General features: G+C 60.1%; 1 protein-coding gene across 3 annotated transcripts; it reads right to left on the reverse strand.

The window, feature by feature from the left end:
• Positions 1 to 2,712: 2,712 nt before the first annotated feature.
• Positions 2,713 to 22,895, reverse strand: LOC309597045 (1-phosphatidylinositol 4,5-bisphosphate phosphodiesterase gamma-1-like). Of its 3 annotated transcripts, XM_082325939.1 has the most exons (32): positions 22,089 to 22,895; positions 15,865 to 16,014; positions 15,662 to 15,755; positions 15,501 to 15,548; positions 14,786 to 14,870; positions 14,591 to 14,671; positions 14,475 to 14,509; positions 12,948 to 13,020; positions 12,734 to 12,835; positions 12,536 to 12,654; positions 12,349 to 12,434; positions 12,034 to 12,154; positions 11,750 to 11,918; positions 11,343 to 11,462; positions 11,021 to 11,128; positions 10,731 to 10,918; positions 10,371 to 10,571; positions 10,118 to 10,237; positions 9,603 to 9,786; positions 9,212 to 9,289; positions 8,057 to 8,160; positions 7,741 to 7,837; positions 6,986 to 7,052; positions 6,368 to 6,531; positions 6,149 to 6,245; positions 5,786 to 6,010; positions 5,330 to 5,478; positions 4,434 to 4,548; positions 4,034 to 4,195; positions 3,648 to 3,736; positions 3,340 to 3,524; positions 2,713 to 3,262 (listed from the first exon to the last, which is right to left on the reverse strand). In XM_082325939.1, exons 1-32 carry the CDS (start codon positions 22,306 to 22,308, stop codon positions 3,211 to 3,213), a joined length of 3,888 nt encoding a protein of 1,295 aa, XP_082182065.1. In that variant the 5' UTR covers positions 22,309 to 22,895; the 3' UTR covers positions 2,713 to 3,210. The 3 variants fall into 3 exon arrangements, 2 of the variants coding, with proteins under 2 accessions (XP_082182065.1, XP_082182064.1); XM_082325938.1 differs by having other exon boundaries at positions 6,368 to 6,584; positions 6,986 to 7,837; XR_014229658.1 differs by lacking the exons at positions 2,713 to 3,262; positions 3,340 to 3,524; positions 3,648 to 3,736; positions 4,034 to 4,195 and having other exon boundaries at positions 6,368 to 6,475; positions 6,986 to 7,837.
• Between the last annotated feature and the right edge of the window lie 210 nt (positions 22,896 to 23,105).

Consider the following 23,105-nt stretch of genomic DNA (forward strand, 5'->3'; position numbering starts at 1 on the left):
TCTGCCGCCGGCTTGCCGGCCAATAGGGAGAGGCGGAGGGCAAGGCAGGTAGCCAATGAAGGGGAGAGGGCGGGTCTCGCGGCTGCCCCGCCTCGCCCCCTGCTGCTGGGTCCTAGAGGGAGCGGGAGGGTCCCCGCGGGCTGCGGCCGGCGCCCCCGTGGCCCTGTCGCCTGTGTCCCGTGTCCTGTGGCCCTGCGTCCCCAGGGCCCTGTGGCCCCGTGCCCGCTGTCCCCAGAGCCCTGTGTCCCATGGCCCCACGGCCCCGTGTCCCCGTGTCCCCATAGTTACTGCATCCCCATAGCCCCGTGTCCCCATGGCCCTGTGTCCCCACATCCCCATAGCTGTGTCCCCCCATACCCCTATGTCCCCATGGCCCTGTGTCTCCTAGTCCCCATAGCTGCGTGTCCCCGTGGCCCTGTGTCCCCATGGCCCTCTGTCCCATGTCCCCATAGCTGTGTGTCCCCATAGCCGTGTGTCTCCATAGCTGTGTGTCCCCATAGCCATGTGTCCCCATGGCCCTGTGTCCCCACAGCCTTGTGTCCCCATAGCCCTGTGTCCCCATGGCCCTGTGTCCCCATGGCCCTGTGTCCCCATAGCCTTGTGTCCCCATGGCCCCGTGTCCCCATAGCCCTGTGTCCCCACATCCCCATAGCTGTGTCCCCCCATAGCTCTGTGTCCCCATGGCCCTGTGTCTCCTAGTCCCCATAGCTGCGTGTCCCCATAGCCCTGTGTCCCCACATCCCCATAGCTGTGTTCCCCCATAGCTCTGTGTCCCCATGGCCCTGTGTCCCCACATCCCCATAGCTGCGTGTCCCCATAGCCGTGTGTCCCCATGGCCCTGTGTCCCATGTCCCCATAGCCCTTTCTCCCCATAGCCCTGTGTCCCCAGAGCCCTGGGTTCCCCAGAGCCCTGTGTCCTCATGGCCCTGTGACTCTGCATCCCCATGGCCCTGTGTCCCATGTCCCCATAGCCCTGTGTCCCCCAACCTGTGTGTCCCTGTAGCCCTGTGTCCCCAGAGCCGTGTGTCCCCGTGGCCCTGTGTCCCCATGTCCCCATAGCCCTTTGTCCCATGTCCCCATGGCCCTGTGTCCCCGTGTCCCCATGGCCCTGTGTCCCCAGAGCCGTGTGTCCCCAGAGCCCTGTGTCCTCATGGCCCTGTGACTCTACATCCCCATAGCTGTGTGTCCCCATGGCCCTGTGTCCTCATGGCCCTGTGTCCCCATGGCCCTGTGTCCCCATGTCCCCATAGCGGTGTGTCCCCAGAGCCCTGTGTCCCCATGGCCCTGTTTCCCTGTGTCCCCATAGCCCAGTGTCCCCATAGCCGTGTGTCCCCATAGCCCTATGTCCCCAGAGCCCTGTGTCCTCATGGCCCTGTGACTCTGCATCCCCATAGCTTTGTGTCCCCATAGCCGTGTGTCCCCATAGCCGTGTGTCCCTATGGCCCTGTTTCCCTGTGTCCCCATAGCCGTGTGTCCCCATAGCTGTGTGTCCCTATGGCCCTGTTTCCCTGTGTCCCCATAGCCCTGTGTCCCCATAGCCCTGTGTCCCCATAGCTGTGTGTCCCCATGGCCCGGTGTCCCATGTCCCCATAGCCCTGTGTCCCCATAGCCATGTGTCCCCATGGCCCTGTGTCCCCATAGCTGTGTGTCCCCATGGCCTGGTGTCCCATGTCCCCATAGCCCTGTGTTCCCATAGCCCTGTGTCCCCATAGCCATGTGTCCCCATGGCCCTATGTCCCCATAGCCCTGTGTCCTCATGGCCCTGTGACTCTGCATCCCCATAGCTGTGTGTCCCCATGGCCCTGTGTCCCATGTCCCCATAGCCCTCTGTCCCAATGGCCCTGTGTCCCCATGTCCCATGTCCCCATAGCCCTATGTCCCTGTGACCCTGTGCCCTGCGTCCCCACGGTGCCATGTCCATTGCCCCTGTGTCCCCAGAGCCCTGTGCCCTGTGTCCCCCTGGCCCTGTGCCCTGTGTCCCATGTCCCCTGCCTGGGTGACCCTGCCCGCCACAGCACACATATCCCAGCCCCAAAACCACGCACCGCCCGGGTGTCCCCACCGCCGCTGGGACACATCACGGGGACAAGGGTGACGCACTGAGCTCAGGGGTCCATGACCACCAAGCCACCATCCTGGGGACATCACCCACCCCGGGGACATCACCCACCCCAGGGACATCGGCGCTGTGGGCAGAGCAGGGGGGGACCAGACCACGGCGACGCGGTGTAAATATTGGCTAAATAGATTTATTTTCATACAAAGAATACACAGATCCCCCCGCCGGGATGCCCCGATCCTGGGGGACACCCCCAGATGTCCCCAGCCACCACCCCGCTGGGCACCACCTCCGTTGGCTTTACCGGCAGGATCTGTCTCTGTCCCCAGGGTTTGGTGCCAACACTGGTGTCACCTCAGGGACATCCCTGTCCCCTCTGGGGCCACCTTGGTGCCTGTGTCTGCCCGGTGCCCGCTCCGGGCACCCTGTCACCGGCCACCCTGCCCTGTGGGCCACCCCCAGACCTGGTGCCCCTCTCCCTCGTGCCCGTCCCAGGGGCATCTCCGGACATTTTGGGGTCCCCCCCGTGCCCTAATACTGCGTCTGGTACAGACACCCCCTCCCCCCCCGCGCCGTATGTACACGCTGGATAAAAGAAGAAAATACAGATATTTATAGCGGAGGGGGCAAAATGCCCCCCCTACCCCCCCCAAAGTGTCCCCTGTGTCCCCATCCTGGTGCCTCACTGCCAGCCAGTCCTTGTCCCCTGTCCCCAGGATGGAGGTGGCCGGTCCTGCCCCATCCTGGGCCAGCTGGGCACCCGTGCCTCAGTTTCCCCATCGCTTGTGGGGCTCATCGCCCCTCCCCACCATGGGGTGGTGGGACATGGAGGTCGTGGGGTGAAGAGGAGCTGTGGTGGCCACCCCATAGGGATGGGAATGTGGCCACCAGCCCCAGGGGACATGGGACGAAGCTGGAGGTACCCCAGATTTACGCTGGAGCATCCCACCTCCTGCCTCGCCCCAATGGAGAAATGTCACAGGCAGAGCTACCCGAAGTCCCCTTTTGTCCCCAGATTTGTCACACCGCTATCACCGAGCCCCCGGCGTGGGGGGCGGTGTCTGGATCTGGCCACCCCACCTCCCTTTGCAGCAGGAGAGGAGGTGGCGGGGGGTGTCCGCAGCAAGCTGGTGGGCTCGTGTCCATCCAGCTCAGCTGCGTTTGGTGACCATTTGCCGGTCCCTCTTCTTCTTCTCCATCAACCTGGTAGGGACCAAGGTGGTGGCCTTAGGGACCCTCCTGAAAGGGACCTCCTGAAGGCACAGGGAGGGGACACTTACTTGCGGTTGCGGACTTCAGTGAGCTCCATGAGCCGCTCCTGGGCCGCCCGTAACTCGTCGAGGCGCTGCTGGTAGCGGGAGTCGCAGCCATTGGTGCGCTCGTAGCTGGAGACCTGGCTGGAGAGCTCACTGGCACGGTCCCGTAGCTGCTGGATGGATGAGTAGAGGTTCTCCTCGTCTTCCTCCTGCTTTGACACAAGGGTATGAGGCTGGTGGGGTGGACAGGACACCCCAGGGTGCTGTTCCCCGCCCTGCTCCAGCTGAGGAAACTGAGGCATGAAGTTCCCCAAGTCGCCCAGGCCACCTGCCTTGGCGTTGATGATCTCGATGTGGATGAGGAGGGCGGCGAGCTCCAGGTCCTCAGTGTAGCTGTTCTTCAACGGCACTGACCGGTAGCCTGGACACAACACCACAACACGAGCTCAGCCCCATGGCAGGGTCCAAGCCCCTTGCCATGGCCAGATCCCCAAGAAGAAGAAGAAGAAGAAGAAGAAGAAGAAGAAGAAGAAGAAGAAGAAGAAGAAGAAGATAATGATGATGATGATGATAATTGCAGGGGGGTTGGACTAGATGACCTTTAAAAGTCCTTTCGAACCCAAACCATTCTATGATTCTATGATTCTATGACTATGATTCTATGATGATGATGATGATGATGGTGGTGGTGGTGGTGGTGTGGATGGAAGGACCATACCTGTTTTGAGGCCCTTGACGGGGAAGGTGGCTTGTGCCAAGAAGTTGGGGTCGCTGAACATGTCCTCCTCGTACACCACGAAGCGGAGGAAGGCGAACTCGGGGTTGTTGATGTCGAAGACGAACTGCTTGAAGAGCCAGACGGGGTTGAAGCCGTTGTCAGCTGGGGGGCGAGGACAGAGCGGGGAGGGTCAGAGTGGGGCTAGATGCATGGACATCACCAGCATGGCACCAGCACGTTAGTGGGAGATGCCTCTCCTCTTCACTCCTCCACGAAAACCAGCCCCATCACCCACATGCCCACGAGGACCCCAAAGGGCACAGTTAGGGTTGTCCCAATGTCCCCACCTGTCCCCAGGGTGCAGGGGCTGGGTGGGAACATCACCCGCATGGACCCTCACCTACGACGTCCGTCTTGTTCTTGCTGTTGTCGTACTCGGAGCCGCACACCTCCACCTCCACGAAGGGGCACACAATGCTCCTCCCATTCTTGGGTAGGTGCCGGGCACCGAGGATCTGCAGGAGGAAGAGGAGGGTGACGTCTGGCTACCTCAGATTAGGAAGGACTCTCTGGGGCATCCCCATAGCTTGGCCATTTTAGAATCATAGGATCATCGAAAGGTTTGGGTTGGAAGGGACCTTTAAAGGTCCAGTCCCCACTGGAATGAGCAGGGACTTCTTCAACCAGATCAAATTGCTCAAAGCCCCGTCCAACCTGACCTTGACTGTTTCCAGGGATGGGGCATCTACCACCCCTCTGGGCAACCTGTGCCAGTGTTTCACCAGTCTCAGCGTAAAAAATTTTGGATGTTTTGGGCTTGCCAAAAGCTTTATGGCCATAATTAGTCACACCACACCTTATTTATGACCTTGGACCGGTTTTAGCTTGATTTTAGCTGTATCTGCCAAATAGTTTAAAAAGCTTTTGCTGGATTCATGTCATGCTCAAGAGTCAGGTGCCTACAAACCAACCTGTCCCAGCTCGAACACTGAAATTACCCAAGGTTGGGGGTAAGGTGCTTCTGGGCTTGTTTAAGCTACTTTACCCTCCACCTCACTCTTGCTCAGGTTGGGCTCAGCTCTGTGTAATTTTGGGGTTCTCCCCTGGGAAAAATGATGCCGCACGTGGAGAAAGACCGACAAACCGAAGAGATCATGTGGTAATGATCTCCATGGAGCAAAGATGGGGCTGAAACATGTAAAAACCACCCCCAGTTGACCCAAAATGGAGGAAGAAGCAAGCCCTTATCTTGGTGGTGACCATCTCAGGGTGGACTTGCCATCCTTGCCCACTTGCCTGCAGCTGCACCGTGATGGGCTCCACAATCTTCAGGCTGTTCTTGTCGAAGGGGTCGAATGTTTCGTCCCTCATGATATCAGGCTGCAGGACGTAGCCGCTGCGGCCGCCGAGCATGAAGAGCGCCTGGTTCAGCTGCATTGGCTTGTCTGTGGCCATGGGGACAGAGCAGCTTTGAGCTGTGGGGCTCAGGGACTCCACGAGGTCCCTGGGCAGCAGGTCCTGCCCTGGCAAACCCCCTGCTAAGAGCCCCCAACCCTGGCTGAAGAAGGGATACAGCTGGTTTTTGCATGAATCACCCAAGAATTGCATGGAGATGTCCCCATCAGGATGAGGACAAAGGTTGGAGAGATCATCCAAACCACCTCCAGCAATAGGATGGGAGCCACCAGGGATGGGAATTTTGGGTTGATCTGTGAGGATGAGCCCAGCAGCCACGCCAGGAGCAGGATTTACCGGGAGTCTGGAAGTTGAGGGCCACGAGCTGGCTACCACAGATCCACATGGGCAACGGGTCATAGTTGGAGGAGTCCAGGCGCTGCCCTTTGGGGTAGATGCGGCTGAGCTGGCGCCGGTTGTACTGCAGGAACTTCTTGCCCTTGCTGCGGTTAGCGTACTTCTCTGCCTTGGTCTCCGGGAAGGAGGACATGTCCCGGTAGCATGCCTTGTCTGTGCCAATCTCTGAAAGCACCGAGGTGGCCATCAGCAGAGGACATGGGGCTCTCTGGTGGCCCGGGGGCTGGCCCACCAAGATCGCTTGGTTCCCCCTACCCATCTCTTCCCATGCTCCTCCCATCACCCCCCTTCTCCAGCTCTTACTGTCCTCGTCGAACGGCACCGGGCGGCAATACACAACCAGCTCGGAGAGCTCCAGTGCAATCTTCTTCCTCCGCTCCATGATCTTCCCCTCTTGCATCTGCACAAAGGAAAAAAGGAGCTGAAAGTCTTCCCCCAACCTCCTCCTTTGGAGATGTTGGGGACCATCTGCTGGGGGACAGGACCATCCACCCCCATCCTCTGCACCCCGGTGCCCCTCACCCTGGCGTCGGCGTTCTGCGTGGCCTCTCGGATCTTGGCCACCCACTCGCTGAGTTCCTCCTGCGTGTCCGCGGCCACGTCCAGCGACTGGGCTGCGTGGGACATCTGCTGGGAATGGATGGTGAAGACAAATGGTTTGGAGCTCCTCCCGTCTTTGGAGATAACTATAAGGACATCAGAGGGGGGCTTTACTCGAAGACATTCCCAACGGATGGCTCTGTGGAGCAAACGAAACCTCAGCGGTCCCGCTCCCGGGCCCCCACCAGCCCCTCCTGGCACCCCACCAGCCATCGGGGTCCTCCTCCTGCGGGGGTCCCATTTCATTAATGAATGGTTTCAGCTTTCCACGCTGAAATGCATTTTCCTTTCAGGCAGGGGTAAATATCTCCCAAATCATCTGGACCTCTGAATTCCTCCAAATCCTCCCCAAAATCCGCCAAATCCCTCCAAATCCAGCCCCACGTTGCTCCCCGGCACGTTGCACTAAGCATGCGCCTGGCTAGCAATTGTGTGATGAGTTTGGGGAGCCTCAGCTCACAGCACCGAGCTTCAGCACAGGGTACGCGCCATCCCGGCGGGCTCCCGCAGCTGCGGCCGGGACGTGGTGGGGACACTCACCGACGTGGCAGGACGGCACGTCGATGAAGCCCTTCAAGAAGTTTCCCAGGGGGCTGTTTTCCGACGACTGCAAGAGAGGAAAGAAGAGGGGGCGGCGGTGGGCGGCTGTGCAGGGCCAAGCCCAGTGCCTGCTCCATTTGGCAGCCTCCCTCCAGCCCTCCAAATTGGCCAAGTTTGAGCAAAAGCATAGAAAAAACACCCTCGGCATGCTCTGCTCCGCAATCGAGCATCCCTGAGCCTCTGGATGAGGATCCAGGCTGGAGCCAGGACCATGAGCACCCCCCAGCCTCCGGATAAGGGTCTGGGATGGAGCAGGACCGTGAGAATCCCCCAGCCTCCAGATAAGGGTCTGGAATGACATGGGGCCAGGAGCATCCCCCAGCCTCCGGATAAGGGTCCAGAATGACACGGGGCCAGGAGCATCCCCCGGCCTCCGGATAAGGGTCTGGGATGGAGCAGGACCATGAGAATCCCCCAGCCTCCAGATAAGGGTCTGGAATGACACAGGGCCAGGAGCATCCCCCGGCCTCCGGATAAGGGTCTGGGACGGAGCAGGACCATGAGAATCCCCCAGCCTCCGGATAAGGGTCCGGAATGACACGGAGCCAGGAGCATCCTCCAGCTTCCAGATAAGGGTCCAGGATGGAGCAGGACCACGAGCATCCCCCAGCCTCTGGATAACGGTCCAGGCTGGAGTGGGGCTGGAAGCATCTCAGGCAGCCTCGGTCCCGGGTGCATGGGGACATGGCACTCACGGCCTCATCCTGCTCCTGTGCCTGCGTGCTGACGATCTCCTCCACGTAGTTGGCTGGGAACCACAGTTGCTTCTTGCCCCCGTAGTCCCCCCGCCACCTGCAAGGGGTGAAAGGATCAAGGCAAGCGGACTGATTTGGGGGGGGACAGGGGTGTTCATGCTTCATGCAGTATCGGGGAGCAGTTGGAGAAGGGGTGGGGGGACAAAAAAGGAGGCAGTTAAAACCCACTGTGGGACGACCCACGGGAAAACCCAGGGTGTCCCCTCCACCCCCACCCACGGCGATGCCCACCCAGGGGCCACCCAACCGCCCTCACCAGCCGCCGTCCTGCTTGTCGACATTGTGGATGATGGCCTGCTTGCAGAACGACAGCTCGTCCTCCCGCTGCGCTTTGTAGTCGTAGAGAGCCTTCACCGTGCACTGGGCCACCAGGGAGAGGGACATGTGTCACCACCCAGCGCCGGGGACGCTGGTGGGCAGCACTGCCTGCTCAGCCCAGCTCCTCGAGCCCCCACGGTGGAGCACGGGGGCTCCTGAGAGTCCGACACCACAAATGATATCCCCAAATCGCCTACACCAGCAGTGAGACATGTTAGAGGGGACAGGAGGGCTGGAGGTGCCCGCGGTCCCGTGGGACCACCACGTTCAGTGCAAAGCGGGTTCCTCTTCTGGGTCCCCCAATGGTTTCTTCTGGTGTACTGAAGGGGTTAATCCCCTGATATTCCCACACTCCCTGGAAAAAACCCTTTGGGTTAAGCTTTCCTGAGTCTGGTCTTAGCCTGAGAGCTGCTCTGCTGCAAAGGGACTTTTAAGAAACAGCAGTGCTGGACCATGGGATTGTAGGATGACAGAGATGGGACCTTGCTGCTCCAGTCCAGCCTCCTCCAGGGTCAGCTCTGAGACCAGCCCAGTCCCAAAAACCTTCGAGGATGGAGATTAGATCAGCTCTGAGACCAGCTCAGTCCCAAAAATGTCTGAGGATGGACACTGGGTCAGCTCCAAGAGTAGTCCTGCCCCAAAACCCTTCAAGGATGGACACTGGGTCAGCTCCAAGACCAGCCCAGTCCCAAAAACCTCTGAGGATGGAGACTGCACCACCTGGGAACTGACACTAAACCTGCTCTTTCGGGGTTCCCCAGTGCAAAAGGATCCATGGGGGTTTCCCCACTGTTCAGGCAAACTTGTGCCAGGTCTTTGCTTCTGGCTGGGCTCTCTGCAGACCTGTCCCCCCCACCGCGCTGTGACAATGCTGTTGCTGGAGCTCGGACTGTCTCCATGTGATGGTGATGTGGGAAGGGTCCAGCTCCAGCATTGCTTGAGGGTCAGAAAAATGCAGCAAAGCATCACCACTTCTCAGGTCAGTGGTAGGAGATGTGGTGGGTCTGGAGGGGGACCACCCAGATGCTGCAGCACTAGAATCATCGTGTCCCACCACCCTCCATCTCCCAGGGACACCAGCTTGGCCCCTTACCCTGGCCATTGGCATCTTGTTGGCCTCTACGTAGAAGTGGGGGGTCCGCACCTCATACAGGGCTCCATAGTCCAGCTCCTGCAAGGAGAGACACTTGAGTGGATCACCTGGATGTGGACAGGGGCTACAAGGGGATGCAGTGGGAGCCGGACCACCACATGTGACTGAGAGGACGTTGAGAGGGACGTAATATCCCTTTGCAACTCATTGGAAGGGAATTATGGTAGAGCTATAACCATGGGCAATGGCTGCAGAGCTTGGCCGGTTCTGGTTGGGCTTCAGCCAAGAAGCTGGAGGAGACCTTCCCACCATGGTGGACCTGGAGATGGGGCTTGGTTGCCCATGGCACAGAGCCCCTGTCCCCACCATCCCCAGCACTGGGAGCACTCACAGTGGTGCCCATCTTCTCCAGGGTCTCCTCATTGATGGGGTAGCGCAGCTTCATCTTGCGGTAGAGCGGGTGCTTCTCGTAGTAGCTGACGAGGTCCACGAGGCTCTCAAACTCGGCTGAGCTACCCAGCATGAAGAGCCGACCTTCCTGCTGGATGCGGCAGTGCTTGATCTTCCCCTCCGCCCTGGGGCCAAGAGAGCGGAGGGGGATATGTGAGGGGTGGCCGGACCCTGGCTCCACGGTGGGGACGGGCAGGAGGCGATGCCCTGTCCCAGCAGGGATGCCACTGGGGTGACCGCCCGGAGGACATGGCTTTCCCATCACCGCAGCTAGGGGGTCCCCCCCATGACAGCATCATGCATCCCACCGTGTCACCCTGCTAACCCAGAGCAAACCCCCGCCACCTGGTGCAGAGTCACAACAGACATGAGCCAGGCTGTTCTCAGCTTGGCCGGCAATGTGGGCATCGTGGCCAAGCCCAACCGGCCTCGAGGCGCCGGGGTGGCCACACTCACCGGAAGGAGATGGCGTAGGAGTTTGGTTCACTACGTTTGCGCACCAGGAAGGCTCCATCCCGTGGGACCCGCATCAGCATGTGCTCGGCCTGCAGGCGCGTCAAGCTGGCGTGGTACCACCTGGCCGGGCAGAGAATGGAGGCGGTGTGCTGGTGCAGGCATCCCCGCATCCCGGGGGGCACCCAAGCCCTGACACCGGGGATGGAGGAGTCTGCTGGACCCAGGGGATCAAGGGGATGGGGGCTGTCCTCACTCTTTGCTCTCATGGGCATTGGGTTGGGGGACGGGGTCGGTGAGGCGCATCTCGAACTCGTTGCAGCGGAGCGGCACCTCGCGGTAGTGGCAAATGAGGCTGTAGAGGCTGTCGAAGACCAGGTTGTCCGTCAGGTAGAACTTGGTGGCGCCGGCCTCCTGCCGCGAGTGGATCCGGCAGTGCTGCACCCGGCTGGACCTCCTGCCATGGTGTTGGGGGGAAGGCAGGCGTGAGTCAATTCAGGTCCATGTCCCCACCATCCTGCGTTTGGGGGTTCACGTGCCGTGCAAAAAGGTGGCATTTCCCCCCCCGCAAAACAATATTGCAGCCACCAAACTGCCTCCCCGCTGGGCCCCTTACCAGAAGGAGAGGGTGTAGTCGCCCACGAAGGTCTCGCTTTCGCGCACCAGGAACGTGCCGTCCTTGCCACCCGTCTCAGTGCAGTACTCGTGCAGCAGCTTCTCGGCGATCTGCCGCCCATCACGGCCGCCTCCCAGCTTCCCGTGGAACCACTTCTCCGTGAAGTGCAGCTCGTTGTTGTTGAACTCCTGCAAGTTCACACCAAAATGGGCGTTGCCACCCTCTTGCCATCCCCACGGAGTCCTCCCTGAATCCCCCTGCCATGTAGATGCATCCTGCCCCTCACGCACTTCCTTCTGCTCCACCTCCTCCTCATCCTCGTTGAACTGGTAGCGGGATGTCTCCTCTGAGTAGTAGATCTTGTTGCTTGTCAGGACGAAATAATGGGGGCTCCAGGTCTGGGAGGGAGGAAGAGCATCACTGGGGTGGGGTGGATGGTGGCATGGAGGGACGGGGCTTTGAGACCTCCATTTCTGCCCCTGCCCCATTGCCCCATGGCATTGCAATGGTCTAGGAGAGCCTATGCCCCATGCCCACCCCAAACCCCGATGCTCATCCCCATCCAACAGACCCTGCTCGGCCCCTGGCTGCCATCGACAGGGAGATCCTTACGTGGTCGATGGGGTCTTCAAGGTAGAGGATGCCATTCTTGATGGAGTTGCTGATGTCGTTCTCCGAGTAACTGGCAGTGGAGACCTCCTCATACAGGTTCCCTTCGACCAGTTTCTTGTGCTGGGGACAGCCCAGGCAGGGGAGCTCAGCAGTGGGCATGGTGTCCCCATCATGCTGAGCTCCCAGCCCTCAGGCCACACTTGGGCTCCTACAGGTCCCCCTCCACCAGCCTCTGTTCCCCTTAACCATCTCTTGCAGTAGGACGTCTCTCTGATGTTCTACTGCATGTGCACAGAGAGCTATTGCTCTTGAGTCCCAAGATTTGGGATAATCACCATCTTTCCCAGCCCAACATGGTCCTTGTCCCTCCCGCCAAGAGGGGCTTTGGGGTAGCACCTGCTCCACACCTTGATTAAGATCTTCTTCTTGAGCTGGGTGGGTGAGGGCAGCTCGTCGGCATTAATGTCCACCGGCTTGGTAAGTAGCATGTCCCCGAAGACCTTCTTGAAGTGGGAGGCCATGTTCCTCTGCTGGACAATGCTGCAGTGGTCTTCGATGGAGAGGATGATGGGGAACCTGGAGGAAGCAGGTGAGAATGGTGGCTTGGGACGAAGGTGAAGGAGAGGGGAATTCAGGCAGGGGTTACCTGCCTGTCCCAGAACTGGGGTGTTGTTGGGGGGCTGGGGCTTACTCGGAGGTGACGAACGCGTGCTCCTTGATGGTGTGCAGCACATCCAGGAACTTGATCTTGGAGGTGAGCGTGTGGCCATGGTAGATAATGGGGAGATCGTCTGGGCCATCCCAGCAGTCCACTGAGTGGGGAGACACCTCAGTTAACGCACGTCAGTCACCGAGGGTGCACTGGGGACCATGTTTTTGGGCCCCCAAAGGATATGGAAGACCCCACACCCAGTGCCATGGGATGGGTGCAGGGGATGGTGTGTCTGATGGACCGTGGGGTGGTGGGGGGGACTGAGCATCACTGCTGGGTGCTGGGGGGACTCACGCTCAATGCAGCGGCAGCCCATGCGCAGGCAGCGGGCGTATGCCTCCAGGGAGGACTCGCTGGAGAACTGGTCCCCTGTCAGGTACCTGCAGAGGAGTGAGAGGGACCATCAGCAGCCAGGGCTGCCCCAGGCAGGGGTCATGGGATGCTCGTGGGGGTCCCCGAGGAGAGCCTGCCCCATCCTTACGTATTGTGAGAGGAGGAGATCCAGTACTGGGACAATGGGTGGTTCATCTCCTCAGGCACCACGCGCTCATACTTGGCATCCATCACCATGTTCTCCTTGGAGAAGAGGTATGTGAGGAACTAGGGGGAAAGCAGAGAGGTCAGAGACTGCCAGAGCTGGGGAGACACCCCTGGGTGGGTGCCACGTGGGGCCACCCACCTCGTCCAGCTGGAAGGATGGGTCCGCCGCCTCGCTGGAGCCCTCTTTGAGGTAGGTGCACATGTAGTCCCGCACCATGCCCACATCGCTGGCCCAGGGTTCCTGTGGTGCAAATGTGGCCGCCATTACGGGGCGAACAAGGCTGAGGCATCCCATGGGGGTCCCCGAGGTTGGGGCTGAGAGGGACGCTGCAGGGATCTCTAACACCACCCACCTTCTGGTCGTGCAGCAGGAACTTCTGGAAGTCATAAAGGGAGACTTGGCACAGCTCGGGGCGGTCCACATTCCTGGGACACGGAGCGGCCATCAGCAAGGACCGGGAGCAGGAGTTGGGGTAGACCCCATGGGGGAGTTGAGGCCGCCAGCGTCCACCTGCAGCTTAGCCCCCCGACGCCCCCCACTCCTGCCCCTCTCCTGCCAGCTGCGGCAGCTGGCAAGGGGCTCAGGGAAAGCGCACGCCATGGGGGGTGCGAGGGGCACCTTGAGATTTTGGGTGCTGCTAGAGCAAACACTCCCAGTGCCACCCTGTGAGCTGGGAGAGGCAGGCACCCAGCCAGAGCACGCGGCGTTGCCCAAGGATGTGGGACGGAGGGCAGTGCGACATGTCCCTGCATCCCTGGCACCCATCCCCACTTATATCCCTGCTCACATCCCCAGTCCCATCCCCGCACCCATCCGTGGTCACATCCCTGCTCCCATACCCACACCCATCCCCGCTCAAATCCTTGCTCCCATCCCTGCACCCATCCCTGCTCACACCCCTGCTTCCATTCCCCTTCCCACCCCTGCTCATCTTTGCTCATCCCTGCTCCCATCCTGGCTCCCATCCCTGCTCCCACCCCCATACCTATCCCAGCTCAAATCCCTGCTCCTATCCCTGCGATCCCTACTCCTATCCCCACTCCCGTCCCCCCTCACATTCCGCTACTCCTATGCCCACTCACATCCCTGCTTCCCTCCCCTCTCCCATTCCCACTCCCATCCCTGCTTATCTCAGCTCATCCCTGCTCCCATCCCGGCTCCCATCCCTGCTCCCATCCCTGCTCCTATCCCCACTCCCATTCCTTCTCCCAAACCTGCTCCCATCCCTGCTCAGCCCTGCTTCCATCCCTGCTCATCCCTGCTCCCATCCCCACTCCCATCCTCGCTCATCCCTGCTCCCACTCCCATCCCTGCTCCCATCCCCGCTCATCCCTGCTCCCATCCCCACTCACATCCTCGCTCATCCCTGCTCCCATCCCCACTCCCATCCCTGCTCCTATCCCCACTCCCATCCCTGCTCCCATCCTCGCTCATCCCTGCTCCCATCCCTGCTGCTATACCTGCTCCCATCTCCACTCACATTCCCTCTCCCATCCCTTCTCCCATCTCTGCTCATCCTTGCTCCCATCCCCTCTCCCATCCCTGCTCATCCCTCCTCCCATCCCTACTGCCATACCCGCTCCCATCTCTGCTCCCATCTCCACTCCCATCCCCTCTCCCATCCCTGCTCATCCCTTCTCCGATCCCTGCTCCTATTCCCTCTCCCATCCCTGCCCCTCAGACCACCCTTGCCATCCCCACCATCCCCTCCACCCCAAGCCTGCCCGGATGCTGGGAGATGCTCCGGGGCCACGCGCGCTGCCCGGATCCTCCGCTCTCCCCAGGCTCTGCCCCACTGCCCGGCTGCATTGCCCACCCGATGGATCCGACCCTTGGAGGCTTGGCCGGGATGGGAGCCACGGGGCTCCTGGGTACTCACCGCAAGGGGAAGGAGAGCTCCAGCTGCTCGATGACCTGCAAGGCAAAGGAGAGGACCAGGCTTAGCTGGCCGGGAACACACCACACCGGGTGGGGAGGACAAGCTGTGCTTCTTACCGACTTCTGTGCATCAAACATCAGGTTTTTGTAGAATTGGATGAAGTGGGAGAAAGTCATCTCATTCCTGGCTTCCACCTCCTGCCAGAGAGGGTGCTGCATGAGAGCAGGGCCACCCAACTGGAGCTAGCGACACTGAGGCTGGCTCCAGCCCGGCCGTGGGGGCTCAAAGACCCTCTCCTGGGGGTTTCTTACCACAAGCTTGTCCCTCAGGAACCTCATGTTGGGGACGCGGTAGTTCACTTGGGGCAGCATGGCCTTCAGGTCCTTCACCGTGATGCTGCAGGAGGGCAAGCCGGTGTCAGGGCACCGGCCAGACCCCACAGAGGATGGACAATACCTGGATGGGTCTCAGCTCCCGATCTCGAGGGTCCCACCCCGAATCCTGGTGCCAGCATGGTCTCTGGCATGGGGCTCCCACCTACCGGGCTGTGGATGCCCGCAGTGGCACAGGACCCCTAATTACACGGGGTCTGGCAGAGGGTTGAGGAGAAAGAGCGCATCCAAGAACCAATCGAGCGCTTTAAGCCATCATCCCATCTGGAGGTGATGCCCATCCCCATCGCCATAATCATTTAAGTCCAAATTCACTTGATTTGGGGTTTTTCCTGACTTGGGGAGATGTTTATGGGCTGCATTAATGGTCCAGCCCCTCCTGGTGGAAATGCAGCAGCGGGCATGGAGGCATCGGCATCCCCATGGTCCCTACAATGGCAAGGAGGGGACTTGCGCCCGAGTCTCTGATTTTTGGTGCCGTCAAGAACCCCAAATAACCTGGTACTACTTTGCCCCACAAACCCTTCTCCCAGCCTGGCTCAGCCTCCAGATTTGGGTGCAACTGGGGGGGATACGGCCCTGTCCAGCTGAACCCACTGGCCGCTTCCCAGCGTGGGGCCGTGCCCGTGCTCACCTGCCTTCCCGCGACCGGTCCATCCCATCAAACTGTTTCCGCAGCCACCTGGGAAGGAAGGGATGGACAGACGGCGCTCAGCCCCAGGGGTGGACCAAACCCAGTGGGGTTTCATCCCTCAGATGGGGACTGGGAAACAGGAGCCACTGGTCCTTCCTCACCTCTCAATCTGCAGCGGGGTCTGGGCTTTCTGAGTGTCCGCCACCAGCCAGTTGAGGCCCGTTATCCACAGGTTGATGTCCTCCTCACAGAAAGCTGGAGGAGGAAGAGGAGGGTGGTGAGGCTGGGATGGGGGAAATGGGATGCTGGGGAGGGGGTGAGAGCCCAAAGGTGGCCAGCGGGAGAGGGAAGGGAGCCCACGCACCGGCCACGCTGAGAGTCCGCAGCCTGAAGTCCATCCCGTAGAGGATGATGAAGCACATGGTGAAGTCGAGCTTGCGAGCATCCTCGGGGTAGCGCTCAAAGTCCCGTGAGTTCTTCCCCAGGCGGATCTCCTTGATCTCCCGAATGTCGACTGCGAGGAGAGAGGGACATGGGATTGTTCCCTGACACCCCGCCACCGCGGACCCATGTGCGGGGGCTCAGGGAGGCTGCAGGAGGTGGGACTGCCAGGAGACCACATGCCCTCTGGGGACCCTTGTCCCCAGGATGGGGTGTCCCCATGGCACTGCCCATGGGTGTGTGATGGCATTGGGGTGCCATGGCCATGTATCCTCCAGGGAGATATGTCCCCGCAGCCCTGCAGTGACATGTCCGCTAGTGCAATGGCACCATGGCTTTGCACGTCCTTCAGGGAGCTGTGTCCTCAAAACGAGGTGTCCCCATGGCACTGATCGTTGGTGCATGATGGCATTATGGGTGCTGGGTCCATGTGTCCTCCAGGGAACCACGTCCCCAGGACGAGGTGTCCCTGTTGCAGCTGCGTGACAGCACCATGGGTGCCATGGCCATGTGTCCTCCAGGGAACCATGTCCTCAGGATGGGGTGTCCCTGCAGCAATGCCGCAGCTGCGTGACAGCACCATGGGTGCCATGGCCATGTGTCCTCCAGGGAGCTGCGTCCCCAGGACAAGGTGTCCCTGTGCGCTGCTGTAGCTGTGTAGTAGCACCATGGGTGCCATGGCTATGTGTCCTCCAGGGAACCACGTTCCCAGGACAGGGTGTCCCTGCTGCAGCTGCGTGACAGCATCATGGGTGCCGTGGCCATGTGTCCTCAAGGGAATCACGCCCCCAGGATGGCATGTCCTTGCAGCACTGCTGCAGTTGTGTGACAGCATCATGGGTGCCACGGCCATGTGTCCTCCAGGGAGCCATGTCCCCAGGACGGGGTGTCCCTGCAGCAGTGCTGCAGCTGTGTCACACGGGTGCTGGGTTTATGTGTCCTCCAGGGAGCCATGTCCCCAGGATGGTGCATCCTCACAGCACTGCTGCGGCTGTGTGACAGCATCATGGGTCCCACGGCCACGTGTCCTCCAGGGAGCCACGTCCCCAGGATGGGGTGTCCCTGCAGCACTGCCCCCAGGTGTGCAATGGCACCTCACTCCTGTGTGTCATCGAGGGACTCATGTCCCCAAGATGTGGCGTCCCCACAGTGCTGCCCACCGGTTTCCCGGCTTTGTGGGTGCCACATGTCCTCCAGGCTCAGCCTGCCCCATCCCAACCAGCACATCTCCAGCCACCCTGCCTTCTCCTCCCCAAGCCAGACCCTGCTCCGGGGCAGGCTGAGCTCATCTTTTAATTGAAGACGTCTGCCCAAAGGTGGCAATTTGGAGCCCTGGCAGCCCGGACCACAGGGCGTTTCTTTCCTGCCGTGCTGCTCTCTCATTATCTTGCTATATAAAGCCCCGCCGGCGGCAGGAGGGCTGGGTTTCCGGACCGCAGTCTTCCTCACCGCTACGCCGCCGGGGGAGATTTCCAACCCCTGGTTTTGCCAAGTGGACACATCCCACCGGGAGCAGAAAAATAATACGATGATATTAGTAATAATAACCAAAGTTGTTCTCGATACCACAAGCATCACCCCTGGGCAGCTTTGCCCTCCGGGGCTGAGGCACCGGCACCGGAAAGGGCTTTGTGTGGCCGAGGGTGGCCGGACCACCGCGCTGGGGTATTGTCCTGCCGAGGAAATGGATCATTTCCCGGAGAATTTCCAGCCCGGCCACGTTTCCGATGCGGCGGTGGGGAAGGGTGCAGGCGTGCCTCTGCCTCGACAGAAACCCTCGGCCTAATCCAAAGGGGATAAATAAAAGCTGAGCGCGGGGAGGAATAAGGGATTGGGGAGAAATCAGGCTGATTAAGCAAGAAAAGAGGTGCAGAATAGTTTTTCTTGGCAGAAAAGCTCTGGAAAACACTGGAGGCTTTATCCAGCCTTCCCTCGCTGGAGGACCGCAAGCCAAATTTCACGGATTGGGGTGGGATTTTAGCACACGTGATACACGGGAGGTCTGCACCCCTGCATGTGCTTTGTTTTGGGAGTAGATCTCAAGAAATAAAACCCTGTGGCTGTCTCTGTGCAGCCCCCATGGCTCGAAGCAAACCCTCTTTGGTATAAACAGGCAGGTATTTGGGGGTAAAAATGGGTTTGTAGGTTAAAAACCAACTGCTCATCCCCAAATCACAGGGGAATGCTCAACCCCAAATCCATCCACAGGCGCTAGAGCAGGGTGAAAAGCCAGTGGTTACCAGGGCTCTGCCAAGAAGTTGCAACGCAGCCATCCCCCTGATTCAACTCCTCCAGGATCTGGCCTTGGACCCGACCTCTGGGTGCTGCCAATAATCATCGAATCATCGAATGCTTTGGGTGGGAAGGGACCTTTGAAGGTCACCTACTCCAACCCCCCTGCCATGGGCAGGGACATCTTCAACCAGATCAGGTTGCTCACAGCCCCGTCCAACCTGGCCTTGAATGTTTCCAGGGATGGGGCATCTCCCACCTCTCTGGGCAACCTGGGCCAGTGCCTCTCCACCCTCAGCGTAAAACATTTCTTCCTCCTATCCAGTCTGAATCTCCCCTCTTTGAGCTTAAAACCATCACCCCTTGTCCTATCAGTCCAGGCCCTGCTAAAAAGCCTGTCCCCATCTTCCTTACCAGCCCCCTTTAAGCACTGACAGGCCACAAGAAGGTCTCCCCGCAGCCTTCTCTTCTCCAGGCTGCACAAGCCCAACTCTCCCAGCCTTTCTCCAGAGCAGAGGGGTTCCAGCCCTCGGACCATTTCCGTGGCCTCCCCTGGCCCCGCTCCAACAGCTCCATGTCTGTCTGGTGCTGGGGACCCCCGAGCTGGAGGCAGGGCTGCAGGGGGGTCTCAGGACATGGGAGCAGAGGGGCAGAATCCCCTCCCTCGCCCCGCTGCCCACGCTGCTCTGGATGCGGCCCAGGAGACGCTTGGCTTTCTGGGCTGCGAGCGCACATTGCCGGCTCATGTCCAGCTTTTCGTCCCCCAGTACCCCCCAGTCCTTCTCCACAGGGCAAAGAGCCCAGCCCCACGAAGAGCCGAGGGAAGAGGGAGCGGCGCGGGGCTGCACAATGCAACGCAGCCGGCGGCTTCCTGGAAACCACATCTGCAGCGGATTTGCAGCGATCATGTCAGAACTATGTCTCCAAACTCCTCCCTGCATTGTCTCAGGGGTCCCGGGCGATTAAAACACTCTGGAAGTCAGTTCCAGCTGCGAAAATCCCTTTTCTCTTCTAATGCAAAGTGAGCAGCGTGGTGCAAAGAAGGTTTTAAATATAGGGATGGTGGGAAGATGATGTAGGACCTGGGTCTGCCCGATGGCTTTTAGGGATGCTGAGAGCCTGGGAGTTTTCTTAATGCATTAGGAGAAAAGCAAAGCAAAGCGGTCGGAGGGAATGGTTGTGCTGGGAAATCCCGCTGGCCTGGGCAGAGCTGCGGTGGCATGAACCATGTTCCCTCGTGTTCGCCTCGGTCACCCTTTCTTGCAGGACACGTGGCAGCTCCGACCCTCCTGTACAGGGGGGACTGGGCGACCGCATTCCCCAGGGCTCCCCGTGGTGTTGTGAAGCTGATTTAAAACCTGAAATAAAAGATTAACTCCTGGCCCAGCAGTGTTAAAACCCATCTGGATTTTCTCCTCCCCAAATGGTCCTATTTCTAATTATTTGGCGTTAGCGAGGCTGGAGGTGTGATCCCGATTAGCTGTCGTTGTGGCAAACCACCCCTCCAAAATGCTTTTGGGTTTGCCAAGCTGCCTTCACCCTTATTTCTTTTAATTTCTTGTAAAGATCCCTTTTGGGCTGTTTTCCACTAGATTTCATCCTTGCACTGGGGACTGGGGTCTGTTGAGGGCGATGAGCTGGAAAACCCTCCAGGATGAGGTTAATTTTGGAGGCAATGCTACAGGCGACCTCACCGGCATGGACACGCGTCCATCGGCTCCTTAACGAAGCGTGTAATGCCTGCATGGTGTGGGGCATCTCAGGGAGAGCCAGGATCCGTGTCCTGGCCCTGCCAGTCCGTAACAGAGACATCAGCGCTGTCGGTCATCCCCCCTAATCCCTCTGCAAGCGGGGTGCCTGGTTGAAGGGGGGATTTAAAATGGCCTGGGCAGGCGTGAGGTTGGGTGCGGGGTGGGAGCGAGACCCCAGGGATGAATTGGAGATCCTGGCGCTTCCATAAAATCATGGCAAGTGGGAGGACATGCGAGCACGGAGCAGGGCTGGAGCAGAGGGTGAAGATGCTCCATCCCAGCACCAAGACCAGGATTGCTTCCACCCAGGGCTGGGGGAAGCGGGTGATGGGGCTAGATGGCAGGATTGTACCATTTCCAGAGGGATTTTCCTTTCTTTTCCCCTTTCTGGATGACCTCGGAGGATGCCCACTCATTCCCACGGGGGGGTTTTGGGCTGTCGCATGGAAGAGGTCAGATTCCAAGGCACTGGTGGGGAAACTGAGGCAGGGCATCGGGAGCGACCCAAGACCCCGACTCGGCAGCGCATGGTGCTCCCAAAGAAAAACAAGCAGCCGGAAACGCATTATTTCCGTGAGCAGAGAATGAGCTCTTCCCTGTGAAGACCAAAACCACTTCTCCAAAAATGGGTGCCCTTCCTCCCCTTGCTCATCCCTCCTCCTCCTTCTCCCACAAATCTGCTCCCTGCCAAGGGCTGGTGGTGAGTTTGCCTCCTGTGCCCAGCAGGTCTGGACAAGCACGGATCCTGCTTGTGCCAGTGCTCATCTCCAGGTGCCACCCTTCTTCCCGGCTCAAAGCCTCTCCATGGCCAGCAGCCCACCTCGGGGTTGGCCCCTCTGAGCGGGAGCTGAACCCTCCCAGGGATTTTGCTCCAGCTTGTGCAAAATTAGCAGTAGACGGTGGTTTTTGGGTGGGGGATTGGTGATTTTTAATAACACACTCTGAGCCCCACCAGGGAAAAGGCACCTGTCATCTCCCAAACCTCCAGGGTGGGATTTGCCATCGTCCAGGTGAGATGATACCCCAAAACTGCATTCCTCCCTGCATGGGGATGTGGGATGAGGTGACGGTATAGCTCCATGTCACCCCAACCCCGTGTTTTCATCCACTGGCTCTTTTTAGCTCAATTTAAGAGAAAGTGAAAGCCTTGAGATAACGAGTAACCAGGTACCGAGCACCAAGGCGTGGAGCCCCACCGATGCCTGGTGGTGAGAGTATGCCCCAACAGCCTACTAGCCACCAGCAAATCCACAAGTAAGGGTGATTTTTTATGGCTGCTCCAGTGGGAGCATCTCCTGTGCCAGACACCAGTGCCACCAGTCCAAACTTTGCATTGACGTCATTAACACGTGTGGGGCAGAGCTCAGCTGGCCAAGTCCTCTCTGGGCTGCGTGGGGCCACCACCGTGCTCCACCCCATGCTGCCGCCTGTCCCAGAAACCTGAGCACCCCTTTTTGGGGGTTAAAAGCACCGTGAGCAGGCAAAGGGGTGGCCGGCTCCTTTACCTCCTTTCCAGAGAGGGCATAAAACCCCAGGGATGAAATGGCAGCAGCTTGAGTCCCACGGCAACTTACGGACCACATGAGCTGGGATGGAGGAGGTGAGGGTTGCTCAGCCCAGCAGCTCCTGCATTTATATCTCTGGGCATCCTACCATGGCCAGGCACCCCACCATGGCCAGGCACCCCACCACGGCAGGGCACCCCACCATGGCAGGGCACCCCACTGTGTCCAGGCACTCCACCATACTCCACCAGGGCAGGGCATCCAAATATGGCCAGGACCCCACTATGGCCAGGTTACCCACCGTGGCTGGGCACCCCACCATGGTCAGACATCCTACTGCAGCCGGGCACCCCACTGCGGCCAGGCACCCCGCTATGGCCGGACACCCCACGGTGGCCAGGCACCCCACTGTAGCCAGGCACCCCACTATTTCCAGGCACCCCACCACAGCCGGGCACCCTACCACAACCAGGCACCCCATCATGGCCAGGCACCCCACTGCCAGGCACCCCATCATGGCTGGGCACCCCACGGCCGGTCACCCCACCACAGCAGGACATCCCACCATGGCCAGGCACCCCACAGCCAGGCACCCCACCACGACCGGGCACCCCACCGGCACATCCCCAGCCCACAGCGCCGCTGCCACCGATACTCACTGTCCCCTTCCACCTTCTCGGGCGTCCGGCTCCAGATGATCTGCCGGGTCTCCAACTTCACCTGGAAGGTCCTCCGCTCCGGCCTCTGTGACTTCTTCTGATAGAACAAGGTGAGGACGGTGCCCATCTCCAGGCAGCGGAGGATCCTGCCCATGTCCCCTGCCTCCATCCTGCCGTCCTCCAGAAAGCCATTGACGCTGTTGAGCCTGGCCACAGACATCTTCACTGCGCGGCCATCGCCCGGCGGAGCCGCAGAGCCGGGGTTGTCTCATGCAGAAGAGGACGAACCAAATAGCCGAAACCTCCCCGGGGATTTTCTCCGCTCGCCCCGGGCACGGGTTTCCTCTACGGCCGACGTCCCCTCCGTCGCACCACGGCCACGGCACAGAGCTGGACTCGGTGGCAGTGGGGAGGAAAAGGGTGGGCTGGAGGTACCGTGACCTTCTCGCCGAGGCTGAATCTGGCCCCGGCGTTGGCATCCAGCGGCGGTGGGAGAAGATGGGCAGAGCCGGCGGCGACGGCCTTGCGGTTCAGAGCCAGGGGGGAGAAAAACCATCCGGCCACCGCAGGATGGCGGGGGCACCTTTGCGGGCGAAGAGGGTGGCGTGGGGGGAAAACCCAGCCAAAAAAAAAAGCAAAGTCACCCCAAAACTGATGGTGCCTGCGTTGAGGCGGCGGATCCCCCCCCGGCCTCCGGGCCAAGCGGGGCCGGGGTTGGGAGCGGGGTGCGGCGAGGGGGTGCCGCGGGGTGCTCGGCCAGCCCGGGGAGCAGCGGGGTCCCAGCGGGATGGGATGCGGGATGCGGGGTCGGGGTGGTGGTGGGTGGGGAAGGGGGGGGGGGGGGCTCCTGCCAGCCGCCCGCCGCCCCTCTCCTCCGCTCCTTAATTTCGGGCTGATGAAATGGACGCCCAGAGGAAACTGCAATCACACATGGCCGGAAAGAGATCAGAAAGGAATTTAAAAAAAAAAAAAAAAAAAAAAATGCAGGATCTTGGAGAAAGGAAAATCCGAGTGGGG

Source organism: Platalea leucorodia, assembly GCF_965183815.1.
Source record: "Platalea leucorodia genome assembly, chromosome: 1".
NCBI classification, from domain to species: Eukaryota; Metazoa; Chordata; class Aves; order Pelecaniformes; family Threskiornithidae; genus Platalea; species Platalea leucorodia.